The sequence below is a fragment of the Schistocerca serialis genome, chromosome 1 (genome assembly GCF_023864345.2).
Source record: "Schistocerca serialis cubense isolate TAMUIC-IGC-003099 chromosome 1, iqSchSeri2.2, whole genome shotgun sequence".
Taxonomy (NCBI): Eukaryota; Metazoa; Arthropoda; class Insecta; order Orthoptera; family Acrididae; genus Schistocerca; species Schistocerca serialis.
In genome coordinates, this window is record NC_064638.1 from 88,139,213 (window position 1) to 88,164,866 (window position 25,654).

Below are 25,654 nucleotides of genomic sequence, written 5' to 3' on the forward strand. Positions count from 1 at the left end.
CAATGACTTCTGTGGTAGTGACCACTTTCCGCTATTCCTGTCCCTCCCCCAGCATCACTCAACTGGATGGTTGTCCAGATGGGCTCTTAACCCAGACTGACGGGGACTCTTTCACTTCCACTACCACTGTTGATTCGCTGTAGCATGGCAACATCAGTGAGGTGATCCAGACCATCACTATTACCATTGTTGCCGCAACTGAATCCAATAAAATACGGTGCAGAGTGATCTGCACCCTACAAGCACCACACATTGGAGGATCCTCTCACCACTGTAAGAATTCAGCGGACTGTGTCAAATTTTCTGACAGATCTGCCCTCTATTTTAAGCAATGTTCAAATGAGTGGAATTCAAGTTTTGTGAATTGTCCAACATTTTAACAAGATTTTAGGGAGAAGTTTGTAGTTTGTCCACAGGGTGACTGGCCAATGCGAGTTTTTTTGTAAGTGGCCAGCACCAGTCACAGTTCTCTGCACTTTTCTTTTAGGTCTTCTAGTGCATGTCTCAGTGTTGGGCGCCCATAACACACACACACAAACAAATAATCGCCAATCCCTTGTTCCTCAGGTTGCCCCCAGACAGTGCCTTGGTGGTCACCGGAAATCGCTGCAGCCATCAGAGACCACAGGCAGGCCCTCCAATGTCATAAGTGCCACCTGTCCCTGGAGCATCTCATTGCCTTCAAACGGCTACATGCCAGAGTCCATTAGGTCATCAACTGATGGAAGCAGGAATGTTGGAAATGATATGTTTCCCCCATTGGAGCACAAACCTCTCCTATCCAGTTTTGGACCAAGCTCAGATGCCTTTACAGATACCTCACCCCTGAAGGTATACCTGAAATTTCCACACATTCAGCTTTATGTGCCAATCCACATATCATTGCAGAGTGTCTTGCTGAGCATTATGCTTGCACCTCTGCATCTGAGAATTACTGCTCTGCTTTTTGTCTCCTCAAACAGTGGGTGGAAAGACAACACGTATCTTTTGCTCCCCGCCACCATGAGTCATGTAATGGTGCCTTCAGTGAGTGGAAATTTCTCAGTGCCCTTGCCAGTTGTCCTGACACTTTGCCTGGATCAGACCACACCCATTCCCAAATGATTAAACATCTGTCAGCAGACTATTGGTGCCACCTCCTTGCTGTCTTCAACGGCATCTGGAGCAATGGCAAATTCCTGTTGCAATGGCTGGAAATTATCATCATTCCAGTGCTAAGACCTGGTAAGAACCCACTAGATGTGGATAGCTATCATCCAATCCGCCTCACCAACATTCTGTGCAAGCTGCTTGAATGTACAGTGAGCCAGCGGTTGTGTGAGCTCCTTAAGTCTCTGAGCCTTCTGGCTTCATCCCAGGGCAGTTTTCGACGAGATTGCTCCACCACTGACAACTTGGAGCCTGCCATCTGAACAGCAATTTTCCGGTGTCAGCACCTTATTGCTGTCTTTTTTGACTTGACGAAAGCCTACGATACCACTTGGTGACACCACATCCTTGCTACTCTGCATGGGTGGGGTCTCTGGATCCCACTACCAATTTTTTATACAGAACTTTTTGTCACTCCACACTTTCGGAGTTAGTCAGTGATTCACACAGTTTGCCCCACATCCAAGAGAATAGGGTTCTGCAGGGCTCTGTACTGAGCATCACATTCTTTTTTAATTGCCACAGCGGAAGTGGGGTCCTCAGTATCCCCTTCTTATATGCTGCCGATTTTTGTATTTCCATCTGCTCCTCTTCTGTTGGTTTAGGTTTTCTGTGATTTCCCTAAATTGCTTCAGGCAAATGCCGGAATGGTTCCTTTGAAAGGGCATGGCCGATTTCATTCCCCATCCTTCCCTCACCCGAGCTTGCGCTCCGTCTCTAATTACCTCGTTGTCAACGGGACGTTAAACACTAATCTCCTCCTCCTCTTCTGTTGGTATGGCTGAATGTCGACTGCAGGGAGCCATAAAAAAAGGTGCATTCATTGGCCCTCACTCACAACTTTGTTTTCAGCTGCCAAGACGTGCATCATGCGCTTTCCTCATTGTCATATTGTCCACCCACATCCAGAACTTTTACCTCGATGATCAACTACTTATAGGGGAGGCTTACCACTTTTTGGGACTGATGTTAGACACCTGCTTAACTTGGCTTCCCCATGTTCGTCAGCTTAAGGAAAAATGCTGGCAGCATCTTGATATTATTCGATGCCTGAGCCACACCGCCTAGGGTGCTGCTCACCCTACCCTGCCACAGCTGTACAAAGCCTTTGTGCAGTCCTGTCTTGAGTATGGGAGCCTAGTGTATGATTCCACGTCGCCCTCAGTGTTGCAGCTGCTGGATCCTGTAAACCTTTGTGTAGTTCGGCTTGTGATGGGAGCTTTCCAAATAAGACTCCTCATGGAAGCTGGCATTCCTCCATTGCGGATCAGGTGACAATTGCTTGCCAATTATACTGCCCACATTCATAGTTCACTTCACCATCACAATTACCATCTTCTTTTCCCTAACATGGCGCTCAGTCTCCTGTAGCAGTGGGTGAGATCGGGGATTCTAATTTCAGTCCCTGTCCGGTCACTTTTTATTGCACTCGACACTTTCCCTCTACCACGTTTCCTGCACATCCACTCATGTACGCCTCCATGGTCTTTGCCTTGGCCACAGCTGTGTGTGGACTTACCGCAAGGCCCAAAATGCTCAGTTCCACATGAGGCCTTCCACCAGAAATTTTTCTCTCTTCTCGGCGAGTTCTTAAGCTCAGAAATAGTCTACACTGATGACTCGATGGTCAGTGGTCATGTTGACTTCACGTACGCTCATGCTGGACATACTGAACAGCGTTCCTTGCTGGATGGCTGCCTGCTTCTGTGCTGGTGAGTCCTTCTTTGGTAATGACTGTCCAGGAGTCTCTCTATGCCCTCGGAAACAGTGGATGTCTAGTGTCTTTTTGTTTGGAAATCAGGACAAATGTTGGAGTCCCAGGCAATGAACTTTCTGACAGGCTGGCCAAACAGGATACCAATAAACCAACTCAGGTGATCGGTCTGTCAGAGAGTTTTCGAGATCTGGGATACTGAGTGATACACCCTCAGTACACCAAGTAAACTATGTGTTACCGAGGAGACAATGAATGTGTGGTGGTCATCCATGCAAACCACTCTGAGGTACTCCATTGTCCTTTGCCGGCCCCACATCAGCCATACTTGTCTGACTCTGGGTCACCACTTCCGTCGCAAGGACCCACATATGTGTTGCTGTGGTTCCCATATCACTGTCGTCCACATCTTGTTGCACTGCCCAATTTTAGCCACTCTGCAGTGAACTTTTAACCTTGCTGCCACACTGCCAGTGTTATTGGGAGACATTTCCTCAACAGTTGATATAGTTTTACGTTTTATTCTTGAGGACGGTTTTTATTACACTATCTAAGGGTGGGCATCTGGTCTTCTCTCCCAGGCCTCCACCCTCCCTCCATTTTAACGCCTTTTCACTCTTTCCTTGCTGTTTGTTTGCTTTGGTGTTCATCCTTTCCCTATCTGTGTTCCTATAATCTTGTCTTTTAGGCTGGAGATTTTTAGTGGGTTGCAGAGTGGTGGGCCCATCCTTTTTTTTCTTTACTATTTATTTTAATGCCTGCCCCTAATTTTCCTTTTAGTGCAAGTTTTCCCCTTTTGGTTAGCTTCTTTCATTTTCTCTTTCAGTGTGTTTCCCAGTTAGTTTTACTCCATTTTACTTTCCCTAACTCCTTTAGGGAATAGTTTCAATGCGAGACCTGTTTTAGATAAGGAAAAAGGGACTGATGACCTTGTAGCATGGTTCCTTTACTCCCCAAACCAACCAACTTAAACTTGCATACTAATATTATCCAAGTCATAAAGACTCACCGTTAAAAAAAAATCACACTTGATACCCCATTGCCATTATAAATAATAGACAGTTAAATTGAGTTTACTACTTACATTTCCATACACCTAACCTCATCATGTGTCATCAGTAGTAACTAGCATCCTCTTTAGTACTTTCTTGTATTTAAAAAATAAAATATTAGAGTTTACATAAAATTACAGTGACATTCTTAAACAGTAATAAATATTAAGTAATTACGTTACAACCAGAAGGAAGAATCCACATATATCTGAAATATTAACATTTGTTTATGTTTAAAACCAAAATCAGTACTACTAGTAATAAAAAAAAAGTTATTCAATAAGAATACATGATACGTACCAAGTGCTTAATTATCTCTTCCAGTGGAACTTACAATCTGAAAAGTAACTTACATGGTTGTCAAATATGAACCAGTGTTAAAATTTCAAGGAAGTACAGTGTACAAATTGATTTATTTTAAAAAAAGTGTTGTCTTTTTTTTTCAATTGAAAGTAAATTTGCTCGTATGTTAGCTAATAATATACATTAAAAAAAAATTACAATCTCATGATAGCAGTGCCTGCTAAGTAGGGCAAACTGGAAGAAGGCTCGAGATTAGATGCTGTGAGCATGTGGCGTTACAGTGGAGGGGTATAGTAGGAAATTCAGATTTTGCTACCCACCTTGGTGACACTGGGCTTGGTCCTCCTGATCTGACCTCACAACTAAAGCTGCTGCATAGACGGGATAAGGGCAGAGTTTTCGATCTCATGTAGAAAATGAGGATGTTTTGATATCAGAGATCTCCCCATGCAACCTTGCCCAGTGAGCAGGTAGCAGTGAGAAGCACTTAGTTTTAGGGGCTTTTCAGAAGGCACCTGGTTGGGAAGAATAAGGGACTTTCATAGGTCCAAAGGACACACAACATCTCTTAAATATGGCTCTGTATAGTGCTTTGTGATGGCTCATTAAGAGAGAACAAAGTTTATAGCTCATGAACCAAACCATTTTTTCCATTTGCCTCAGACAGAACACACATCTGCATTATAAATAACACCAGACCAAGTTACATATGTTTCTATACTGAACTGTGGTAAGTATTTATAAGTCAATTTATATGTTGTAGTTCCTTGAAACCCTATCACTGGTTCATAGTTGACAATCATGTTAGTTACTTTTTGTAATCAAAGCTACGTCGGAAGAAATAATTAAGCACACAGTATGCTATATGTATTCCTATTGTATAACTTATTTTTTACTAGCGTTGATGTAAACTACGTACAAAAACACGTTATTAATATTTCAAATTGTGGATTCTTCTTTCTGGTTGTGACATAATTATTCAATGCAATTTCTTATTTAAGGATGCCTTTTTAATTTTGTGCAAATTACTACATTTTATTTCTTAAATTTTTTTTAAGGTGTAATATGCAGGTAACTATAATAAAGAGGGTGCTTGTTACTACTGATTTCACATGCTGAGGTTAGCTGCATGGAAATGTAAGCAGCAAGCTCGGTTTAACTGTTTATCTGTAATGGCAATGTGGTACCATATTTTCATCATGATGTGGGATATAATTGGTATGTAAATTTATGTTTTACCAACTGAGGTATTTGGGATCTGGTTTTAATTTGTATTTTAATGTCTGATTCTGATTATGTTCTTTTATTCATGTTGCACTGAAGATATCTACACATTAGCTATCTGCATTAAACACATTAAAATTTATGACCAGTGTTTCCCTTCCTCCTAACTTAAAATGAAATTGATCACAGATAATGATTTTGTTGTAAATATATTGATACTTGTACTTATATCTCACTTTCAGCTGTACTTGATGCAATAAGCAAATTATCTGCATTTTCTATGTGCAATATTTTTTGTGCCTTAAAGGTAGATGGAATGGATGTTTTGGCAACAAGAGAAGCTACTCGTTTTGCAATTGCACACTGTCTCAGTGGTAAGGGACCAATTGTCTTAGAAGCTGCAACATATAGATACAGTGGTCATTCAATGTCTGATCCTGGAACTAGTTATCGAACAAGAGAAGAAATACAAGAAGTAAGACAAACAAGAGATCCTATAACATCCTTCAAAGAAAAAATAATTAATGCAGAGCTGGCTACTTCAGAAGAATTGAAGGTAAAATGTGAATCGCACCTGTTCACATCACATCCTTGTATTTAAAAATATATATTTTTACTACATTTACTCATATTGGTTTGTTAATTGTTTGTTTAAAATTGTAGTGATAGAGCTCCATAATAGACAATGGCCCTTTTTTTTTCAGTTAAGTGGGATTTTTTTCAGCAAAAACTAATTTCATACCTCTGCAAACAATAACCTATGTACATTAATGGATATGACAAAAAATTACAAAAATAGTACCTACAGTAACAGGAATGTAGGTTAGGATTCAGTGTGTGTATGTTCCTCAAAGAGTCTATCAGTATATCACTACCCCCTACGTAAAAAGGGAAGAAGCGATAGTGCTACTTAAAGTTCACTCCGCCACAAACCAAAGGTGGTTTGCGGAATATATATGAAGATGTATATAGGTGATTGATAAAAACATCACTTTATCTTCTTATTACAGGATGTGGGTGGATCATTGTGTACAGAATTGGTTAAAACATGTTAAACATGGCAGCCACATTGGATTTACCATATTTACTCGAGTATAAGAACATCCTAAATATATTATCACAGGTATTATTGTGTCGCATCCCAAGTGTGGATATTGCGAGGGATTGAGTGACATGGTTCGTGAAAGTGATTTAGCCGGTTGACTTTAGTGAGAGGAAGATTTTTTGACCTGGCTAAGATGTGGAAATCCCTGGTGTGAAGGTACAAGGCTAGGAAGCGGGTGGAATTGAAGTCTTGCTAACTTTAACAAGTTGCAGTTTATTCTGAATAATTACAGCTCACCCTAACTGTGTGGTCTGGACTCGTATTTGGGAGGTCGACGGTTCAATCCCACGTCCGACCATCCTGATTTAGGTTTTCCGTGATTTCCCTAAATCACTCCAGGCAGACGCCGGGATGGTTTCTTTGAAAGGGCACAGCCGGCTTCCTTCCCCGTCCTTCTCTAATCCAATGAGACTGATGACCTCGCTGTCTGGTCTCCTTCCCCAAACAACCCCAACCCAACCCCCTAACTGTGTGGTGATTGCATTCACAGGAAGGCCAAGTCTAATACAGAGACGGTGACTGATTCCACCGTTCTGACTGCCTACTAGAAGCTCTGCAATACTTCCTAGCACCCTACGTCAGAGTCCCCCGCGGCTACACCCTAACACTCTTCAGCGACTATCTCCGGCTGCCTGCCTACAGCCCGCTCCTCAGCCCAAGTCGGCTGCTGCTATCACGCTGACTACTGTCACTACCTAGAGCCTAACATTGAGAGGTGAAGAAGAAGAAGAAGAACGCGGAGAGCAGCGTGTTCCCTAGTTTTGTTAGCATTCCCCCTTCAACCCCCCCCCCCATGCTTGGCATGACATAGGGTCGAAGGCAACTTGTCCTTATTTGGTAACGTTTAAGTATTATTGTTGTTATTGTTCTTCAGAGGCTGGGTGGAGGGTTAGAGGCGCCTCTCCCTATATGGTCATGCACTGTGTCCTGAGTCCTTCATTGGCTCCTCATGACATAGTGCTGTCCCCACCAAGGGCCCTCTTTCTTTCTCTCTCTACTCCCAGACCTCTCTTTCTAGCCAAAAATGCTTTCTGTTGATACTGTTAATTGACTGCTTATCATGAGTCCCAGCACAGAACTTCATTTGTATCTGTTGGTTGTTTGCTTTCTTATCAAGTGCCGCTGGCCAACAGTTTGAACTTCCGCCACGGCTTACCCCTCAGCCACGCGTGGCCTCCAGCGCTACAATTTTAACTCCTTCCTACGTACTATTCTTGGCATACTGCCTGGAAACGACTGTAATTAGACTTGGCTTATTCCTGCGGTTACAACCATTGTCACGTAGAAGAAGGTGTAATTAGATGAGTGATGAACACTAACTTCACTAAAGAAGATTTATTCAGCACTTGCACGTACAAGAATGCAGAGCAAACTGCCTCCAGCCAGAACACATACAGTATATATACAGCTACAGAACATTCCAGTACAATGATTGACATTTGTGGATACTTCTAGAATGTACTCAAACCTAATATAGAAATTAAAATTGTACAGTCCAGGTGAGTTTTGAACTCGTGACTCTCCATGCAACAGTTTAGTATCGCAACCACTACACCCCGGTGCTATTCAGCTTCTTCTGCGACATTTCTTCCTCCTGAAGAGAACAGCATCTCAGTGTTACGTTCTCCTAGTCCGGGAACAAGTCATCGGTCCTGCATACTCAGACTCCTGATGACTGATGCTCACTCTGGCGGTGATCTTAGAACTTCTTTTGCCGCTACGCTCTTCGTCACCTTTCTGCTTGTTGCTGGAGCTTTGAGTTTACCCTGGGTGGCAGGATGCTTGTAGGGCTTCATTCTCTGATCTTTCATCATCTTGCGTCGAGGTAGAAATCTTCAACTTCATAAGGAAATCAAACAACTGTTTTACAACCTTATAAGGTCCAAAGTAGCACCTGAGGAGCTTCTCAGAGAGGCCAACCTACAGAACAGGAGTGAAGATCCAGACGAGGTCACCAGGCTGGTAGACAGCAGAGTGGTGACCCACGTCATACCTTCAGCGATCGTTATCTTGAGCCTGCAGCATGCGGAGTCTAGCTAACTGCTGAGCTTCCTCAGCTCTGGTTGACACCTGGCCGATGTAGTCATCGTCCACATCATCAGGATGTAACGAAACCCAGTGTCCAACATCGGAGTCGCCTCACGCCCATGCGCCTGGAAAAATGGCGTAAATCCTGTGGTGTCTTGTTTGGTGGTGTTTTAGGCAAACATCACGAAAGGTAGCACCTCATCCCAGTTGCTCTGCTCAACATTGACGAACATTGATAGCAAGTTGGCCGAGGTCTTATTAAGGCGTTCATTAAGCCCATTAGTTTGCAGATGGTAGGCAGTCATCGCATGATGAGTAATGTTGCACCAACAGTTTATCTCTGTCCCAAGATTCGATTGTAAAACTTTCCCTCAATTCGTAATTAACGACCTTGGAGCACCGTGTTTTAATACAATGTCTTCCACGATGAATTTGGCTATCTCGGTGAATTTGGCTACCTTAGATGCTTCGGCTGTTTTCACGGCTTTTGTAATGGCAGAGTATGTCAGACAATCAGTGCAAACAATAATCCATCTATTGCCACTATCAGACGTTGGAAATGGTCCGAGGAGGTCAATCCCATCATGCTGGAAAGGTGTTTCAGCTGGTGGAATTGGTATGAGTCGGCCAGGTGGTTTCTGAGGAAGTGCCTTTCTCCTCTGACACTCTCTACAGTGGGACACATATTGACAGACACTCCTAAATAAACTTGGCCAGAAAAATCTCTTGCAGATTCTATTGCTGTTCTTAATAAATTCTAAATGTCCGACCTCAGGTGTGTCATGGCATTTCTGTAGAACATCTAAGTGCATGTGTTTAGGAATCACTGGTAGCCACCTCTTTCCAAACACATCAAAGTTTTTCTTGCAAAGTAATACATTAACTACCTTAAATTGTCCTTTCACATCCCCTGCCCAGTTTAAGGCAAGCATAATTTGATATATCTTGGCGTCCTTCTTCCAGCTAGGTGATCGGCTGGAGCTTCTAAATGGCGATGGAGACCTCGATTGGCATGTTGGGCAGCGTCCCCTCCAGCAGCTACCTTGTGGTGATGGTGATTTATGTCGTCCTGCACAGACATCATCTTTTTCTTCATTTTTGTCGTCCTGGAGTTGGCGTCAGCTAAGATTGGTTTGCTGTCTTCTGGCATAGGAGTCATCAAATATCCGCCGCCTTTCTCCACAGTAGCACATCACATGTCCCGGTTGTCTGCAGTGGAAACATACTGGTTAGTTATCCTGGGTCCTCTATACATCAGTCTTCCTTGGTACCCAAACAGGTTCCTGATGCGGCATTGTAGGAATGTAACTCTGCCTGGGTCTCAACTTTTTCACCATTTAAAGGGAAACGAAGGACGAGAGTTTGGGTTCAATGTCTGTTCTACTTCCTCCTTTATGAGCTCTTGAAGTGTCTCGGTTTTTTGCTTGCTGTGCAATCCAAGTGCCTTCTGAACTTCCTCTCTCACTATCTGATGAAGAACACGTGTGAAATCAATTGCTTCCTCCATCACAGACATCAATACGACGTTTGGAAGCCGTTCAAACTTCTTGCGTGTAATTCTTTTTTGATGCATTGTCTCGATATACTGGCACCTTGTTTTGAAGTCGTCTGCTGTTGAAACCTCCTTCAGGAGTAGGGCTTGATAGATGTTCTCAGCAACACCCTTCATGAGATATGCAACCTTATTTTCCTGCTTCGTTCTAGGATCCACTATTTTACATAGCTCCAAGACATCTTGAATTTAGGATGCTGTGGTTTCTCCTGGACCCTGTGCCCTGCACTTTAATTTATCTTCAGCTTTGCATTTCTGTCGTTGTGCGTCACCGAAATACTTGTGCAGTTCCACCTGGAATACTTTCCAGCTTGTAAACTTCTCCTCATTGTTCTCATACCATTGCTTGGCAGTGCCCTCCAAGTAGAAAAATACATTAGCCAAACACATGGTCTCATCCCATTTGTTAAATTTGGCTATACACTCATATACCTTCAGCCACTTGTCTGGATCTTGGCCATCATCACCAGAGAACCCGGAAGGATGTCTCGTGTGGTGGCACACGGTTGCTGTCATGGTAACATCTTCTTCTTCTGTCTTCAGTAGATTGCGATCTGTTGAATATGGCTCGAACTTGGGTTTCTCGCCACATAAACGGCGGCTCTGTCATGGCCTGATGGGAGTTACTGTGTCGTCGATAATGTGCGCTGTCACAAGTTCCAATACCCAGTGTCTCCACCAGAATAATGTCATGTAGAAGAGGGTGTAATAAGATGAATGATGAACACCAACTTCACTTAACAAAGGTTTATTCAGCACTTGCACATACAAGAGTGCAGAGTGAACTGCCTCCGGCCAGAACACATACAGTATATGTACAGCTACAGAACATTCCAGTACAATGATTCTTGACATTTGTGGATACTTCTAGAATGCACTCGAACCAAATATAGAAATCAAAATTGTACAGTCCATGTGAATTTTGAACTCACTACTCTCCATTTAACAGTTTAGTATCATAACCACTACACCACAGTGCTACTTAGCTTCTTCTGCAACATTGTCATCTCTGATGATAGTTTTGCCTAACTAATGAGAGCGGAGAAAAGAGGCAATGTATTTCTACAGTATGTTAACCGTAAGTTAGCCAATGCCAGAGGGTGTTGCAGAAGTGGAGAAAGCAATCTTGACTCCTGTGTAGACAGTCACGAGATGAGGAGCCATGTGCGGGGCACAAACTCTCATAGTGTAAGCTCCTTGACATGTGGTTCATGCTTCTGCAAAAGCAAAAGTCATGCATGAAGGCAAATATCATGCAAATGCTGGTCTTAATCAATATGGATATCATCTTATATATTGACATATTTAATAAATCAACAATTTTTTTTCTTTTCTTTTTTAATATAATGTGACTGGATAGACTCACCCATCAGCATCAGGAGAAGACACACACATATAAAGGTTAAAGAAATTTTGCAAACTTTCAGTCCCAGTGGCTCCTTCTTCTGGCAGAAAGATTGAAGGGGATGGAAGAGGAATGAAGGAAAAAGAGCAGTGAGCTTTAGGAAATGGGGAGAATCCAGAAAATCTGTGGTCAGAGAGATGTACCAGACAGCACAAGAGGAAAAGTCTGTCTTTCTCATCCCATCCAATAAGTTTCTGACCCAGGGTTCTGGGTGACTTTTCCAAGCTCTCCCCATTTCCTAAATCTCACCAGTCCTTTCTCTTCATTCCTCTTCCTACCCCTTCAACCCTACTGTCTGTACACTTGCTCTGAATGCTTGCAGATTTTTTTAACCTTTATATGTTTGTGTGTTAGTGAGTAAATTTTTTATCTATCCAGTTACACTATATTTTCAAAAATTGATTATGTTTGTTGATAAATTAGCTCTCTTGGCCATCAATCCTTCTTGTGTAATACTCTTGTCAACCGTTACTGTCATGTCTTGTTCAAGCTGTCATCTGTTTCCAGCCTTATGTTCTAGTTCACTCATTCATTTATTTGTACCACCTTTATTAACCAACATCTTGCCCCTACATCTTTTCTGGTACTGATTTCCATGCACTTAGACGGTTGATTGTTATTTACAAATTTGCATGTAATGCCTCATTTACAGTTCACTACAATGCAGGGCCTCCTTCCAATTGTCTTCTGCCAATTTATTTGCAAATTTGACAGCACTTTCCTTTCTCACCTGTGCTTTTACAATGATTCCTCGTCCTGAGAGCCAACAGCTTTTACATGAATCTTGCACATTTTTGTGCATTTATTTTTTGTTGTACTGCACAGGTTGGCTGTTGCCTCTGTCTGCTGCGTTATTTTATGTCCCAAACATGGTAGATTCCATTTTCTCTGAAGACTTCCTCTTTATGTGTGCTCTGTGTTTAAATTTTTATTTGTTTTCGTGTCTTATCCAAAAACATTCTACTCGCAATTTATTGTTGTATTTTGTCCTGTCATAGTTTCCTTCATATCACATAGCTAAATTTCTGGCAAGAAATTCTTGCCCACTCATCACCTCTCATGATTTTTTAATTAATTTTTTACATTTTTCTGACCTTTTTTCCCACTTAAGCTTACATTTTACTACTACCACCATCTCAGATACTTGAAACCCTTCTCTCTGAAAACTAAAGTCTCACATTCTGTTTCTTGAAACCTGCTGTCTCTTAGACGTGCCCCCACAGGCCTAACATTGAAAGTTGTCTTTCCTTCTCGTCCTGGCCAATAAGTCTCCCCTGACCCAGGGTTGTGGCAACTTTTCCAAACTCTCTCCATTTCCTAAAACTCATCAGTCTTTGTTCTTCATCCCTCTTCCTCCCCCCCCCCTCCCCCCCCTTTCAGTCCTTTTGCCAGTTGTGTGTGCCCCTTGCTGCTACTTGGTGAGTATCTTTTTCATCTGCACAATTACACAATATTTAATAGAGGTCATAACTGGAACGGTTGCATACACTTATCAGCAGAGTGACATACACCACAGTAACACAGCAGCCAGCAATGACTACCTCACACAGTACTATCACCCCCCTGCGGGTCCGGGGTAAGAATAGGCCCGAGGTATTCCTGCCTGTCGTAAGAGGCGACTAAAAGGAGTTTCAACCGTTTCGGCCTTCTATGTGACGGTCCCCCTTGGGGTTTGACCTCCATTTTTCAAAATTCTACAGAAGTACGAGCCTTTTGGGGAAGGACACCTTACATGGTGTACCACTGGTCCTAAGTGCACTAAGACCTTGGCACTCAGCATTGCACCGGCGTTGTAACCATACCCACTATTCCTCAAATTGGGCCTAAACGCCTGATGGGTTGTCCAAGTTACGCCCATAGTGCATCTCCATCTGCACCAGCGATCATGATGGACTTTCCATGGCACCAGAAATCCAGCACGGTAGCCAGCCCGTTGTGGTGGGGTCGTCATGTACCCTCTAGGTTGTAGCCCCCTGACAACACAGGGATCGTACTGCCGATACCTGAGCTGCACCCTCCCCACGTCGGCCAAGGAGTAGATGCCCGTCTCCTTGGGGCATCAGGACTCCCGGCAATGGTCATCCTGCCAGGTGGCCCTTGCTGCGGCTGGGTGGCGCCCGTGGGGAGGGCCCCTGGTCGGAGTGGGTGGTATCGGGGCGGACGTTTCGCAGATGAAACGTCAACACGTATCAGGTCGCTCTGCGGCCGAGTCTTTCAAAAGAAAAGGTACCGTTTCTAGTTCTGGTTCTCCTGCCCTTTCCCCCTTGGCCACTCCATGGGAGGAGGGACAGGCCCGCCGGCTTGGGGCGAAGTACTTCCCCCGCTATTTGGTCTGTTCTCGAACCGATGGGGGGACGTTCGCCACCTCCAAGCCCATGTTCTTTGTTCAGCACATTGAGGACGTCTTCAGGGAAATCGAGGCTCTCAGCAAGATGCGATCAGGGTCCGTTCTTATCAAGACCACCTCCGCCACACAGTCGGCGGCGCTCCAGGCGTGCGACCGCCTAGGGGACATCCCAGTATCCATTGTCCCACATCTGGCACTAAATAGGACGCAGGGGGTTATTTTTCATCGTGACCTCCTGCTACAATCTGATGAGGAGCTCAGGGCCAACCTGGAGCGCCGCGGCGTGCATTTCGTCCGGCGAGTCCAGCGCGGCCCCAAAGACCGTCGCATCGACACCGGGGCCTTTATCCTCGCCTTCGAGGGGGACGTTCTCCCGGAGAAGGTAAAGGTGATGTGCTACCGGTGCGACGTGCGACCTTACGTCCCGCTTCCTATGCGCTGTTTTAGGTGTTTGCGCTTTGGGCACATGTCGTCACGGTGTGAGGCTGAGCCCCTTTGTGGCGATTGTGGATGTCCTCTTCGTGAGGAACATACATGCACCCCACCACCTCGGTGCATTAATTGTCCTGGCGTCCACTCGCCTAGATCCTCAGACTGCCCCGCCTATCAGAAGGAGAAGAAGATACAAGAAATTAAAACTTTGGATCGGCTCTCTTATTCTGAGGCCAGGAAGAAATATGACCGCCTTCATCCCGTGCCATTGACCACTTCATTTGCCTCAGTTGTGTCCACTCCTTCCGTGGTATCCTCACCCCTATCCTGTCCCCCCTCCGCCTCCTCCGCCCATCAGGGGGCTCTGCTTCCGCCTCCCAAATCCCTCCCTTCCAAATCCTCCTCCCCTGTGGCCCCCACCCCCTCTGCCCCAGGGGCCACCCTTCCTCCTCCTCCTCCTCCCCCCACGCCACCTGAGAAGCGATCCTCTTCTCAGGCGTCCATCGGGGAAACGTTCCGGACCCCAGCTTCCGAGGTCCGGCGTTCCAAAATGGACCCCGCGCGTGAGGACCTTCTTCGGGTCCAGCCCACCATCCCTGTGCCTCCTCGGCCTTCCAAGAAGGCCTCCAAGAAGAAGTCTCTATCCCCCTCTCCACCCCAGCGCGTTTCGTCTGACGCTTCATCCGTGAGTCGCTGCTCCCGGCCGTCCTCAGTTTCGCCGGGACGCTCTGCTTCCAGGCGCTCCGCCGGCCTTTCGTCGGCAAATGATGCGCCCCCTCCTACACAATCAGGGACAGCGGCCGCAGCTGGCAACGAGTCGATGGAACCGGAATCGCCTCCCGTCGATTGTAGCGTTGTTCCCTCGCAACCTGGCCCTCCGCGGCCGTCGAGGTGACCAGCTCTTCCCCCGTCTCGTTCCTCCTCTTTTTTGACTAGTGATGGCCTTGTTACATTGGAACATAAGAGGTATTCGATCTAATCGGGAGGAATTACAACTGCTCCCCCGCCTGCACTGTCCGCTCGTCCTTGGTCTCCAGGAAACCAAGTTGCGCCCGACTGACCGTATTGCCTTTACCCACTATACCTCGGAGCGGTATGACCTCACCCCTGTGGATGGTATCCCAGCTCATGGTGGGGTCATGTTGCTCGTTCGGGACGATGTCTATTACCATCCCATCCCATTGACCACCCCACTCCAAGCAATAGCTGTCCGCATTACTCTTTCTGCTTTTACTTTTTCAGTTTGTACCATCTACACTCCACCGTCATCTGCTGTTAGTCGGGCTGACATGATGCACCTGATCGTTCAGCTTCCCCCGCCGTTCTTATTGTTTGGCGACTTCAATGCCCATCATCCCCTTTGGGGCTCTCCTGCATCCTGTCAAAGAGGTTCACTCTTGGCGGATGTCTTCAACCATCTCAATCTTGTCTGCCTCAATACCGGCGCCCCGACTTTCCTCTCGGACTCTACTCATACCTACTCCCACTTGGACCTCTCGATCTGTTCTACCACTCTTGCCCGTCGGTTCGAGTGGTATGTCCTTTCTGACACCTATTCGAGCGACCACCTCCCCTGTGTCGTTCGTCTCCTGCACCACACCCCATCCCCATGTCCTTCGAGCTGGAACATACTGAAAGCTGACTGGGGACTTTACTCCTCCCTGGCGACCTTTCCGGACCACGATTTTCCCAGTTGTGACAGACAGGTCGAATACCTCACGGCTGTTATTATCAATGCTGCCGAACGTTCCATTCCTCGTACTACTTCTTCTTCACGTCGCGTTTCCGTCCCCTGGTGGAACGAGGCTTGTAGGGACGCTATCCGTGCTCGACGACGTGCTTTACGCACCTTTCGCCGCCATCCTACGTTGGCGAATTGTATTGAATACAAACGACTCCGAGCGCAATGCCGTAGAATCATCAAAGACAGCAAAAAAGCTTGTTGGGCCTCTTTCACCAGCTCCTTTAACAGTTTTACTCCCTCTTCCGTCGTTTGGGGTAGCCTGCGCCAGCTGTCGGGCATTAAGGCCCACTCCTCGGTACCTGGCCTGACCTCAGGTAATGAGGTCCTTGTTGATCCTGTGGCTGTCTCCAACGCCTTTGGCCGCTTTTTCGCGGAGGTTTCAAGCTCCGCCCATTACCACCCTGCCTTCCTTCCCAGGAAAGAGGCAGAAGAGGCTCGGCGACCTTCCTTCCACTTGCTGAATCTGGAAACTTATAATGCCCCCTTTACTATGCAGGAACTCGAACGTGCGCTTGCACTGTCCCGATCCTCTGCTCCGGGGCCAGATGCCATTCATGTTCAGATGCTGGCACACCTTTCTCCGGCGGGCAAAAGCTTCCTTCTTCGTACCTACAATCGCGTCTGGACCGACGGTCAAGTCCCCAGGTGTTGGCGTGACGCCGTTGTTGTTCCTATACCCAAACCCGGGAAGGATAGACACCTTCCTTCTAGTGACCGCCCCATTTCTCTTACAAGCTGTGTCTGTAAGGTGATGGAGCGCATGGTTAATGCTCGGTTAGTCTGGATTCTTGAATCTCGACGACTACTTACTAATGTCCAATGCGGCTTTCGTCGCCGCCGCTCCGCTGTTGACCACCTTGTGACCCTGTCGACATTCATCATGAACAACTTTTTGCGAAGGCGCCAAATGGTAGCCGTGTTCTTCGACTTGGAGAAGGCTTATGATACCTGTTGGAGAGGAGGTATCCTCCGCACTATGCACAGGTGGGGCCTCCGCGGTCGCCTGCCCCTTTTTATTGCTTCCTTTTTAATGGATCGAAAGTTTAGGGTACGTGTGGGTTCCGTATTGTCCGACGTCTTCCTCCAGGAGAACGGCGTGCCTCAGGGCTCCGTCTTGAATGTAGCCCTTTTTGCCATAGCGATCAATCCAATTATGGATTGCGTTCCACCTAATGTCTCAGGCTCTCTCTTTGTCGATGACTTCGCGATCTACTGCAGTGCCCAGAGAACGTGCCTCCTGGAGCACTGCCTTCAGCGTTGTCTAGACAGCCTCTACTCATGGAGCGTGGCAAATGGCTTCCGGTTCTCTGAAGAGAAGACGGTTTGTATCAACTTTTGGCGATATAAAGCGTTCTTTCCGCCATCCTTACATCTCGGTCCTGTTGTTCTCCCATTCGTGGACACAACTAAGTTTCTAGGGCTCACGTTGGACAGGAAACTGTGTTGGTCTCCACATGTCTCTTATTTGGCGGCCTGTTGTACACGTTCCCTTAATGTCCTCAGAGTTCTTAGCGGTTCATCTTGGGGAGCGGATCGCACTGTCCTGCTTCGCTTGTATTGGTCCATAGTCCGGTCAAAGCTGGATTATGGGAGCTTCGTCTACTCGTCCGCTCGGCCATCCCTCTTACGCCGGCTCAACTCCATCCACCATCGGGGGATACGTCTTGCGACCGGAGCCTTCTACACTAGTCCTGTCGAGAGTCTTTATGCTGAAGCTGCCGAATTACCATTGACCTACCGGCGCGACGTACTGCTGTGTCGGTATGCCTGCCGGCTGTTGTCTATGCCCGACCACCCCTCTTACAAGTCCTTCTTCGCTGATTCTCTCGACCGTCAGTACGGGTTGTATGTGTCTGCCCTGCTGCCCCCCGGAGTCCGCTTCCGTCGCCTGCTTCGACAATTGGATTTTGCCCTCCCTACCACCTTCAGAGAGGGTGAGAGCCCGACACCACCTTGGCTCCAGGCTCCGGTTCCTATTTATCTCGACCTCAGCTCACTCCCGAAGGAGGGTACTCCGGCTGCAGTGTATTGCTCACGGTTTGTCGAAATTCGTGCTCGACTTGCCGGTCACACCTTTATTTACACCGATGGCTCCAAAACTGACGATGGTGTCGGCTGTGCCTTTGTCGTCGGGGCCGCCACCTTTAAATACCGGCTCCTCGACCAATGTTCCAGCTTTACGGCCGAGCTTTTTGCTCTCCATCAGGCCGTTCAGTATGCCCGCCGCCACCGCCATTCATCGTATGTACTCTGCTCTGACTCGCTCAGTGCTCTTCAGAGCCTTGGAGCTCCCTATCCGGTCCATCCCTTGATTCAACGGATACAGCAGTCCCTCCATTCTTTCGCTAATAATGGTGGTTCTGTCAGCTTTCTGTGGGTTCCCGGACATGTAGGAGTGCCTGGGAATGAGGCTGCGGATGTTGCAGCCAAGGCTGCAGTCGTCCTGCCTCGGCCAGCCTCCCATTGTGTCCCGTCATCTGACGTTCGTGGGGATGTATGTAAGAGGCTTGTGTCGTTGTGGTGGGATGCTTGGTCATCCCTCCAAGGAAACAAGCTCCGGGCAGTAAAACCGCTCCCAACTGCTTGGACAACATCCTCCCGACCATCTCGGCGCGAGGAGGTCCTTCTGACCAGGTTGCGGATTGGGCATTGCCGGTTTACCCACCGCTACCTGCTCTCCGGTGATCCAGCCCCGCAGTGCCCTTGTGGTCAGGCATTAACAGTGCGCCATGTTTTATTGTCGTGTCCCCGTTTTAATCAATTTCGTGTTATCCTGTCCCTGCCATCTACTTTACCGGATGTTTTAGCTGATGACGCTCGAGCAGCTGCTCGTATTCTGCGTTTTATAACTTTAACTGGCTTGTCCAAAGACATTTAACCTTTTTACTTATTTTATCTGCATCTTTGTCAGGTACTTCTGGTGTCCCCCCGTCCCCTTGAGTTTTAGCAGATTCCATTTGTTCTAACACCAGTGACTGGGCGCTAATGACCTCAGCAGTTGAGCGCCCTTAAACCCTACCAAAAAAAAAAAAAAAAAAACACACATATACAGACACAAGCAGACATATTTAAAGACCAAATATGTCTGCTTGTGTCTGTATATGTGTGGATGGACATGTGTGTGTGTGTGTGTGTGTGTGTGTGTGTGCGCGCGAGTGTATACCCGTCCTTTTTTCCCCCTAAGGTAAGTCTTTCCGCTCCCGGGATTGGAATGACTCCTTACCCTCTCCCTTAAAACCCACATCCTTTCGTCTTTCCCTCTCCTTCCCTCTTTCCTGATGAGGCAACAGTTTGTTGCGAAAGCTTGAATTTTGTGTGTATGTTTGTGTTTGTTTGTGTGTCTGTCGACCTGCCAGCACTTTCATTTGGTAAGTCACATCATCTTTGTTTTTATATATATATATGTAATAGAGGGAAACATTCCACGTGCGAAAAATTATATATAAAAACAAAGATGAGGTGACTTACCGAACAAAAGTGCTGGCAGGTCGATAGACACACAAACAAACACAAACATACACACAAAATTCAAGCTTTCGCAACAAACTGTTGCCTCATCAGGAAAGAGGGAAGGAGAGGGAAAGACAAAGGGATGTGGGTTTTAAGGGAGAGGGTAAGGAGTCATTCCAATCCCGGGAGTGGAAAGACTTACCTTAGGGGGGAAAAAAGGAAAAAAGGACGGGTATACACTCGCACACACACACACATCCATCCACACATATACAGACACAAGCAGACGTATTTAAAGACCTAATTATCTTTAAATAGAATAGGTTGGTGTACGAAGGGGCCATCCTGGTACCCATGGCTGTTCCCTTTAATTGTTGGTATGTCTGGCCTTCAAAAGTGAAGAAGTTGTGGGTCAGGATGAAGCTGGCTAGGTAATGAGGAAAGAGGTTTTAGGTAGGGTGGCAGGTGATCGGCGTGAAAGGAAGTGCTCCATCGCAGCGAGGCCCTGGACGTGCGGGATATTTGTGTATAAGGAAGTGGCATCAATGGTTACAAGGATGGTTTCTGGGGGTAACGGATTGGGTAAGGATTCCAGGCGTTCGAGAAAGTGGTTGGTGTCTTTGATGAAGGATGGGAGACTGCACGTAATGGGTTGAAGGTGTTGATCTACGTAGGCAGAGATACGTTCTGTGGGGGCTTGGTAACCAACTACAGTGGGGCGGCCGGGATGATTGGGTTTGTGAATTTTAGGAAGAAGGTAGAAGGTAGGGGTGCGGGGTGTCGGTGGGGTCAGGAGGTTGATGGAGTCAGGTGAAAGGTTTTGTAGGGGGCCTAAGGTTCTGAGGATTCCTTGAAGCTCCGCCTGGACATCAGGAATGGGATTATCTTGGCAAACTTTGTATGTGGTGTTGTCTGAAAGCTGACGCAGTCCCTCAGCCACATACTCCCGACGGATCAAGTACCACGGTCGTGGAACCCTTGTCCGCCGGAAGAATGACGATGGACCGGTCAGCCTTCAGATCACGGATAGCCTGGGCTTCAGCAGTGGTGATGTTGGGAGTAGGATTAAGGTTTTTTAAGAAGGATTGAGAGGCAAGGCTAGAAGTCAGAAATTCCTGGAAGGTTTGGAGAGGGTGATTTTGAGGAAGAGGAGGTGGGGTCCCGCTGTGACGGAGGACGGAACTGTTCCAGGCAGGGTTCAATTTGGATAGTGTCTTGGGGAGTTGGATCATTAGGGGTAGGATTAGGATCATTTTTCTTCGTGGCAAAGTGATACTTCCAGCAGTGAGTACGAGTGTAGGACAGTAAATCTTTGACGAGGGCTGTTTGGTTGAATTTGGGAGAGGGGCTGAAGGTGAGGCCTTTGGATAGGACAGAGGTTTCGGATTGGGATAGAGGTTTGGAGGAAAGGTTAACTACTGAATTAGGGTGTTGTGGTGCCAGATTGTGTTGATTGGAATTTTGAGGTTTTGGAGGGAGTGGAGCTGGAAGTGGGAGACTGAGTAGATGGGAGATACTGGGTTTGTGTGCAATGAGAGGTGGTTGAGGTTTGCTGGAAAGGTTGTGAAGGGTGAGTGAGTTGCCTTTCCGGAGGTGGGAAACCAGGAGATTGGATAGTTTTTTGAGGTGAAGGGTGGCATGCTGTTCTAATTTGCGGTTGGCCTGTAGGAGGATGCTCTGAATAGCCGGTGTGGATGTGGGAGAGGAAAGATTAAGGACTTTTATTAAGGATAGGAGTTGACGGGTGTGTTCATTGGCTGAGTTGATGTGTAGGTGAAGGATTAGGTGGGTGAGGGCAATGGATTGTTCAGTTTGGAACTGGTACAGGGACTGATGGAAAGAAGGGTTGCAGCCAGAGATGGGAACTTTAAGTGTGAGGCCTTTGGGGGTTATGCCAAATGTCAGACAAGCCTGAGAAAATAAAATATGCGAGCGTAATCTGGCTAGGGTGAAGGCATGTTTGCGGAGGGAATGTAAATAAAACTTAATGGGGTCGTTGTGGGGGTGTTGTGAGGGTGACATGGTATTAGAAGGTGGAAAGTGTAACATGAGGTTGAAATGAAAATGAAAGATAAAAATATATGGGGAGAGATAAGGGTGAACTAGAAAGTAACTGGAGATCTGGTATGAAAAAAGGCGAAAAAATGTTGGTTAAGTTGATCCTGTGGTGAACTTGGGTTGGTAGACAGCGATGTGCACGAAGGTTAGGTGGTTGTGTTGCCGCTAAAACACGTTAAAGGACGGAGAAATTCGGGAAAATTTCGAAAAAACATGTAAATGTATTAAAAGGAGTGGTGTTGTGGTGAAAGATTACGAAAATGGGGCTAAAAATTGTCTGACGAAGAAATAATGACGTTAAAACCTGTGGGGAGCGGCTAAAAATGATCAGTGATGTGCGAAAAACGGAAGTGGAAATAAAGTGAAAGTTATCAGAACTAGCCGAAATGGTTGTTTAATACGTGAAAGCAGCTGTTATTGAACTAGAAACGGTGGATTTTATAGCAGCGGTAGTGTTGAAGGCGGAAAATAAAATTTTTTTGGTTATGGTTTGGAAGTGGGTTACGTATTATTGAGTATATATAGGCGGGATAAAATTGTATTACGGTAAAAAGGGGAAGGTGAATACGAAGTAAGACTACTGGTAAAAACAGAAAGAGAAAATAAAGAGAAAATAAGACGACAGGAAAGATTTCGAAATGCAACAGCGACAATAGCAAACGTAATTGTTGGGTTCAAATTAATGATATGGCAGACATCTTGTCTGCTTGTGTCTGTGTATGTGTGGATGGATATGTGTGTGTGTGCGAGTGTATACCCGTCCTTTTTTCCCCCTAAGGTAAGTCTTTCCGCTCCCGGGATTGGAATGACTCCTTACCCTCTCCCTTAAAACCCACATCCCTTTGTCTTTCCCTCTCCTTCCCTCTTTCCTGATGAGGCAACAGTTTGTTGCGAAAGCTTGAATTTTGTGTGTATGTTTGTGTTTCTATCGACCTGCCAGCGCTTTCGTTCGGTAAGTCACCTCATCTTTGTTTTTATATATAATTTTTCCCACGTGGAATGTTTCCCTCTATTATATACATATATATATATATATCATTTCTTGTTAACAATATTAGCTTTTTCCCCAGAATATGCAGCTTTCACGCGGTTAATACTCAGCAGAAATCAAACCTGCATTTGGATCGGACTTCATTAACTCTTGTGCAGAAAGGTGTGCAGTATACCACTGCATCCATTTTCAATAAGCTACTACTCAAATTCAAAAATTTTAGCAGTAATCCATCTGCTTTCAAATTGAAACTGAAGTGTTTCCTCATGGGTCACTCCTTCTATTCTGTTGAGGAGTTCTTTGAAAAATTAAGCCAATTCTTATTATGTTGTTGATTGCGTTTACTTAAACTTATGGACTGACTTTTTACTGGTTTAGAAACATTTATTGTTATCTGTCGTTACTTTTATGTTGTAATTTCATGTACTGACACATTCTATGAACTTGGAGATTTGCTCCTCAATTTGGTCCTACGGAACTTGATGTGTAAATAAAATAAAATATACAAGTAGCAATGAAATTTATGTCTTCATTGCCTCAGATATTTGGCTGTTCCTTCTGAATATGTTGTGATTTCGGAGGTTGTTGTGGTTTTGGTGGGACCTGAGAAAACAACTGCTTTTTTCCAAATACATAGCAGATTTTGCAATTACAGGGTGTTTCTAAAATATTTTTGCAAGCTTTTGGGACAGGTTCCTTACACCTAAACAAGAACAAAATGTCTAGTAAAAATGGACTCTAAAATGCATACCGTTAGAGGCATGAGCACTTATTCATCTTAGGTGTTGTAAAACACATCTTGTCTAGTGAACAAGAGCTCATAGCTTATAAGGTATGCAGTTTAGTGTCAGTGTTTACTGAACCTTTCTTTGTCTTGTTTTGGTGTAATGAGCCTCTCCCCAAAGTCTGTAAAAGTATTTCTTAAACATGGTCTATAGTGACATGAGAATATAAGAATATCTGATATCTTGCTTCCAAACATGTCTGCCTACTGGTGTCTCATTGATGGCATAGAAGCAGTGGCTGACACACACCCTTTCCTTCCCATCATACCCCATGGTGAGCATTGACAACATTGCTGCATGAAACAATTGAGTATGCCACTGACCTGCAGAAGTATGTACTACTGTTAGGTTAGGTATTTGCCCAATTCTGAAGTTGGTTAAATTCCAGCTTCAAATGGATTCAGCCAACGTGCAGTTTAAACATGACAGGTTTTCACAAAAATCCAAGGTACATGGCAGGACAGTGAAATTTCTGCTCACTCACCAGTCCCTTCCCCATATACGTTGTAGTTTTAAGCCAAGGTAGTGTCACTGTTGTCCCTTGAATCCTTCAGAATTCTTCAAAACAAGTTTCTACAGGATCTCGATTGCCACAGATTCATCTATAGACGCAAGGCTACCTGTACATTAATCTATTAAACAACATAAAAATGTTGATCTCAGCAGCAATAGTTTAATCTGCAAATGTTAAAAGACCCTGTATTTTTTTAATAACAAATTAGGGAAAAACCTCATCATGTAATCATGTAAATACGGTATACTCTATAGTGCAAGAAGTCATGTTAGTTTTATTATTCTGGAGTCGTTTGTGGTGTAAGGGTAAAGTATTAGACTCACACTTGAGAGAATAATGTTTCAAATCCTCATCCACCATCCAGATTTCATTTTCCTTGATCTTCCTCACTCAAGGTGGATACCAGTATAGTTTCTTCCAAAGAACACTGCTGATTTCATTCCCCTGCTTTCCAAATGTGTGATTGTGCTCCAATCTTGTTGTTGACAGAATGTTAAACCCCAATCTTCCTTACATCTTTCGTTTGCAGATTTAATTATATCATTGACAATCGAACACATTATAGTTCGCTTAAAAGAAGTGATTTTGTGTAACTGGTCAGCTTCATAGTCTTTTATTAAAATATTGAAAAGTCAAAATGGTGTAAACACATGTAGAATGAACAAAAGGTCCTTTCCAGGCCTGTGAGCCGGTTAGTGTCTCAATACTTGCCAAATACATAACTGATGACTTTAAAATGGTCAGCATAGAGCAACGTCTGAAAAAAGATCTACAAACAGTAGCCAACAAAACTTAAAGTGGTCCAAAAAATGAATTGCATTTGTGATTTTAAAGTGTCTGTTAGGCTAAATGTCATGATTCTGCACTGTCATGACAATGCCCAGTATGACTCTTCTGACTTCAGTTAGAGTTAAAATGTTGTTACATAACAATCTTTTCAATGATATTGCAGCAGTAGTAGAGAAATCAGATTCCCTCTTGCAAGGATTTTGTGCTAGATCAGGGTGTATAAGCTCCAGGACAACTGGAAAAAACCTGGGAATTTTTTAGAATTCTGGGAATTTTTCATTGTTTTAATCTTAAGTTAAATTGTTTTAATTTTGGCTGGTAAGAATTGATGAACAGCAAAATTTGTCAAAGGCTTTAGGACGAAGACTATGGAATAAGTCATAACAATAAACTGCTGCTGACAAGCATGACATCACAACTGTTTACATTAAGTTCGTTTGAGTAGTTGCCCACGGGCTCTTGCACATGCGCAGTTGAGTTGTGTATGGGCAGTACCTTGTCCTGCTTTCGGATACCAAACTGTGGCTGGTTCACTGTGTCAGCAGTAGCAACAAGAAGCCAGATGTTACCTGTAAAAAATTTTTGTGGCACCCCAAGCTGCCAGATTGGCACATGCTCATAGCAGTGTGGGTGGTAGTGGGGAAGGGGTTAGCCTCCACATAAGCCATGCTTATGTTTAATGATTTTGCTGTTTCCTCTTCATTTACACTTCTCACGTCAAATGAAAATAAAACGGGGTTCGGTGGTTGGGAGCTGTCAAGTGAATTAAAATACATTCGTGTAATTACGGAAGGCTATCATATGTTGTTAGTTCAGTTTTCTGATACTTTTTTCCCAGGTTTTCGGCAGTCAGTTGTCTTTGGTTTGCTAAATAAATGTGGCTTTTATTAATCTTTTCCCCAGAGGCAGTCAATTTATTAGAAACGAAGTGTTTCATTCCACACTATTGGCTAGTTTAAACTGTTCAATGAATGTCAAGCGCATGTGTGGCACTATGCCAGAATAAAGAAAC

General features: G+C 45.1%; 1 protein-coding gene across 2 annotated transcripts in view; it reads left to right on the plus strand.

The window, feature by feature from the left end:
* Positions 1 to 25,654, plus strand: part of LOC126462281 (pyruvate dehydrogenase E1 component subunit alpha, mitochondrial-like) — a 107,305-nt gene that overhangs the window by 60,529 nt on the left and 21,122 nt on the right. For both annotated transcript variants that reach the window (XM_050096061.1, XM_050096060.1), the window contains one exon: positions 5,750 to 5,998. In XM_050096061.1, coding sequence (XP_049952018.1) covers positions 5,750 to 5,998 — 249 coding nt within the window. The remainder of the gene's footprint in view (positions 1 to 5,749; positions 5,999 to 25,654) is intronic.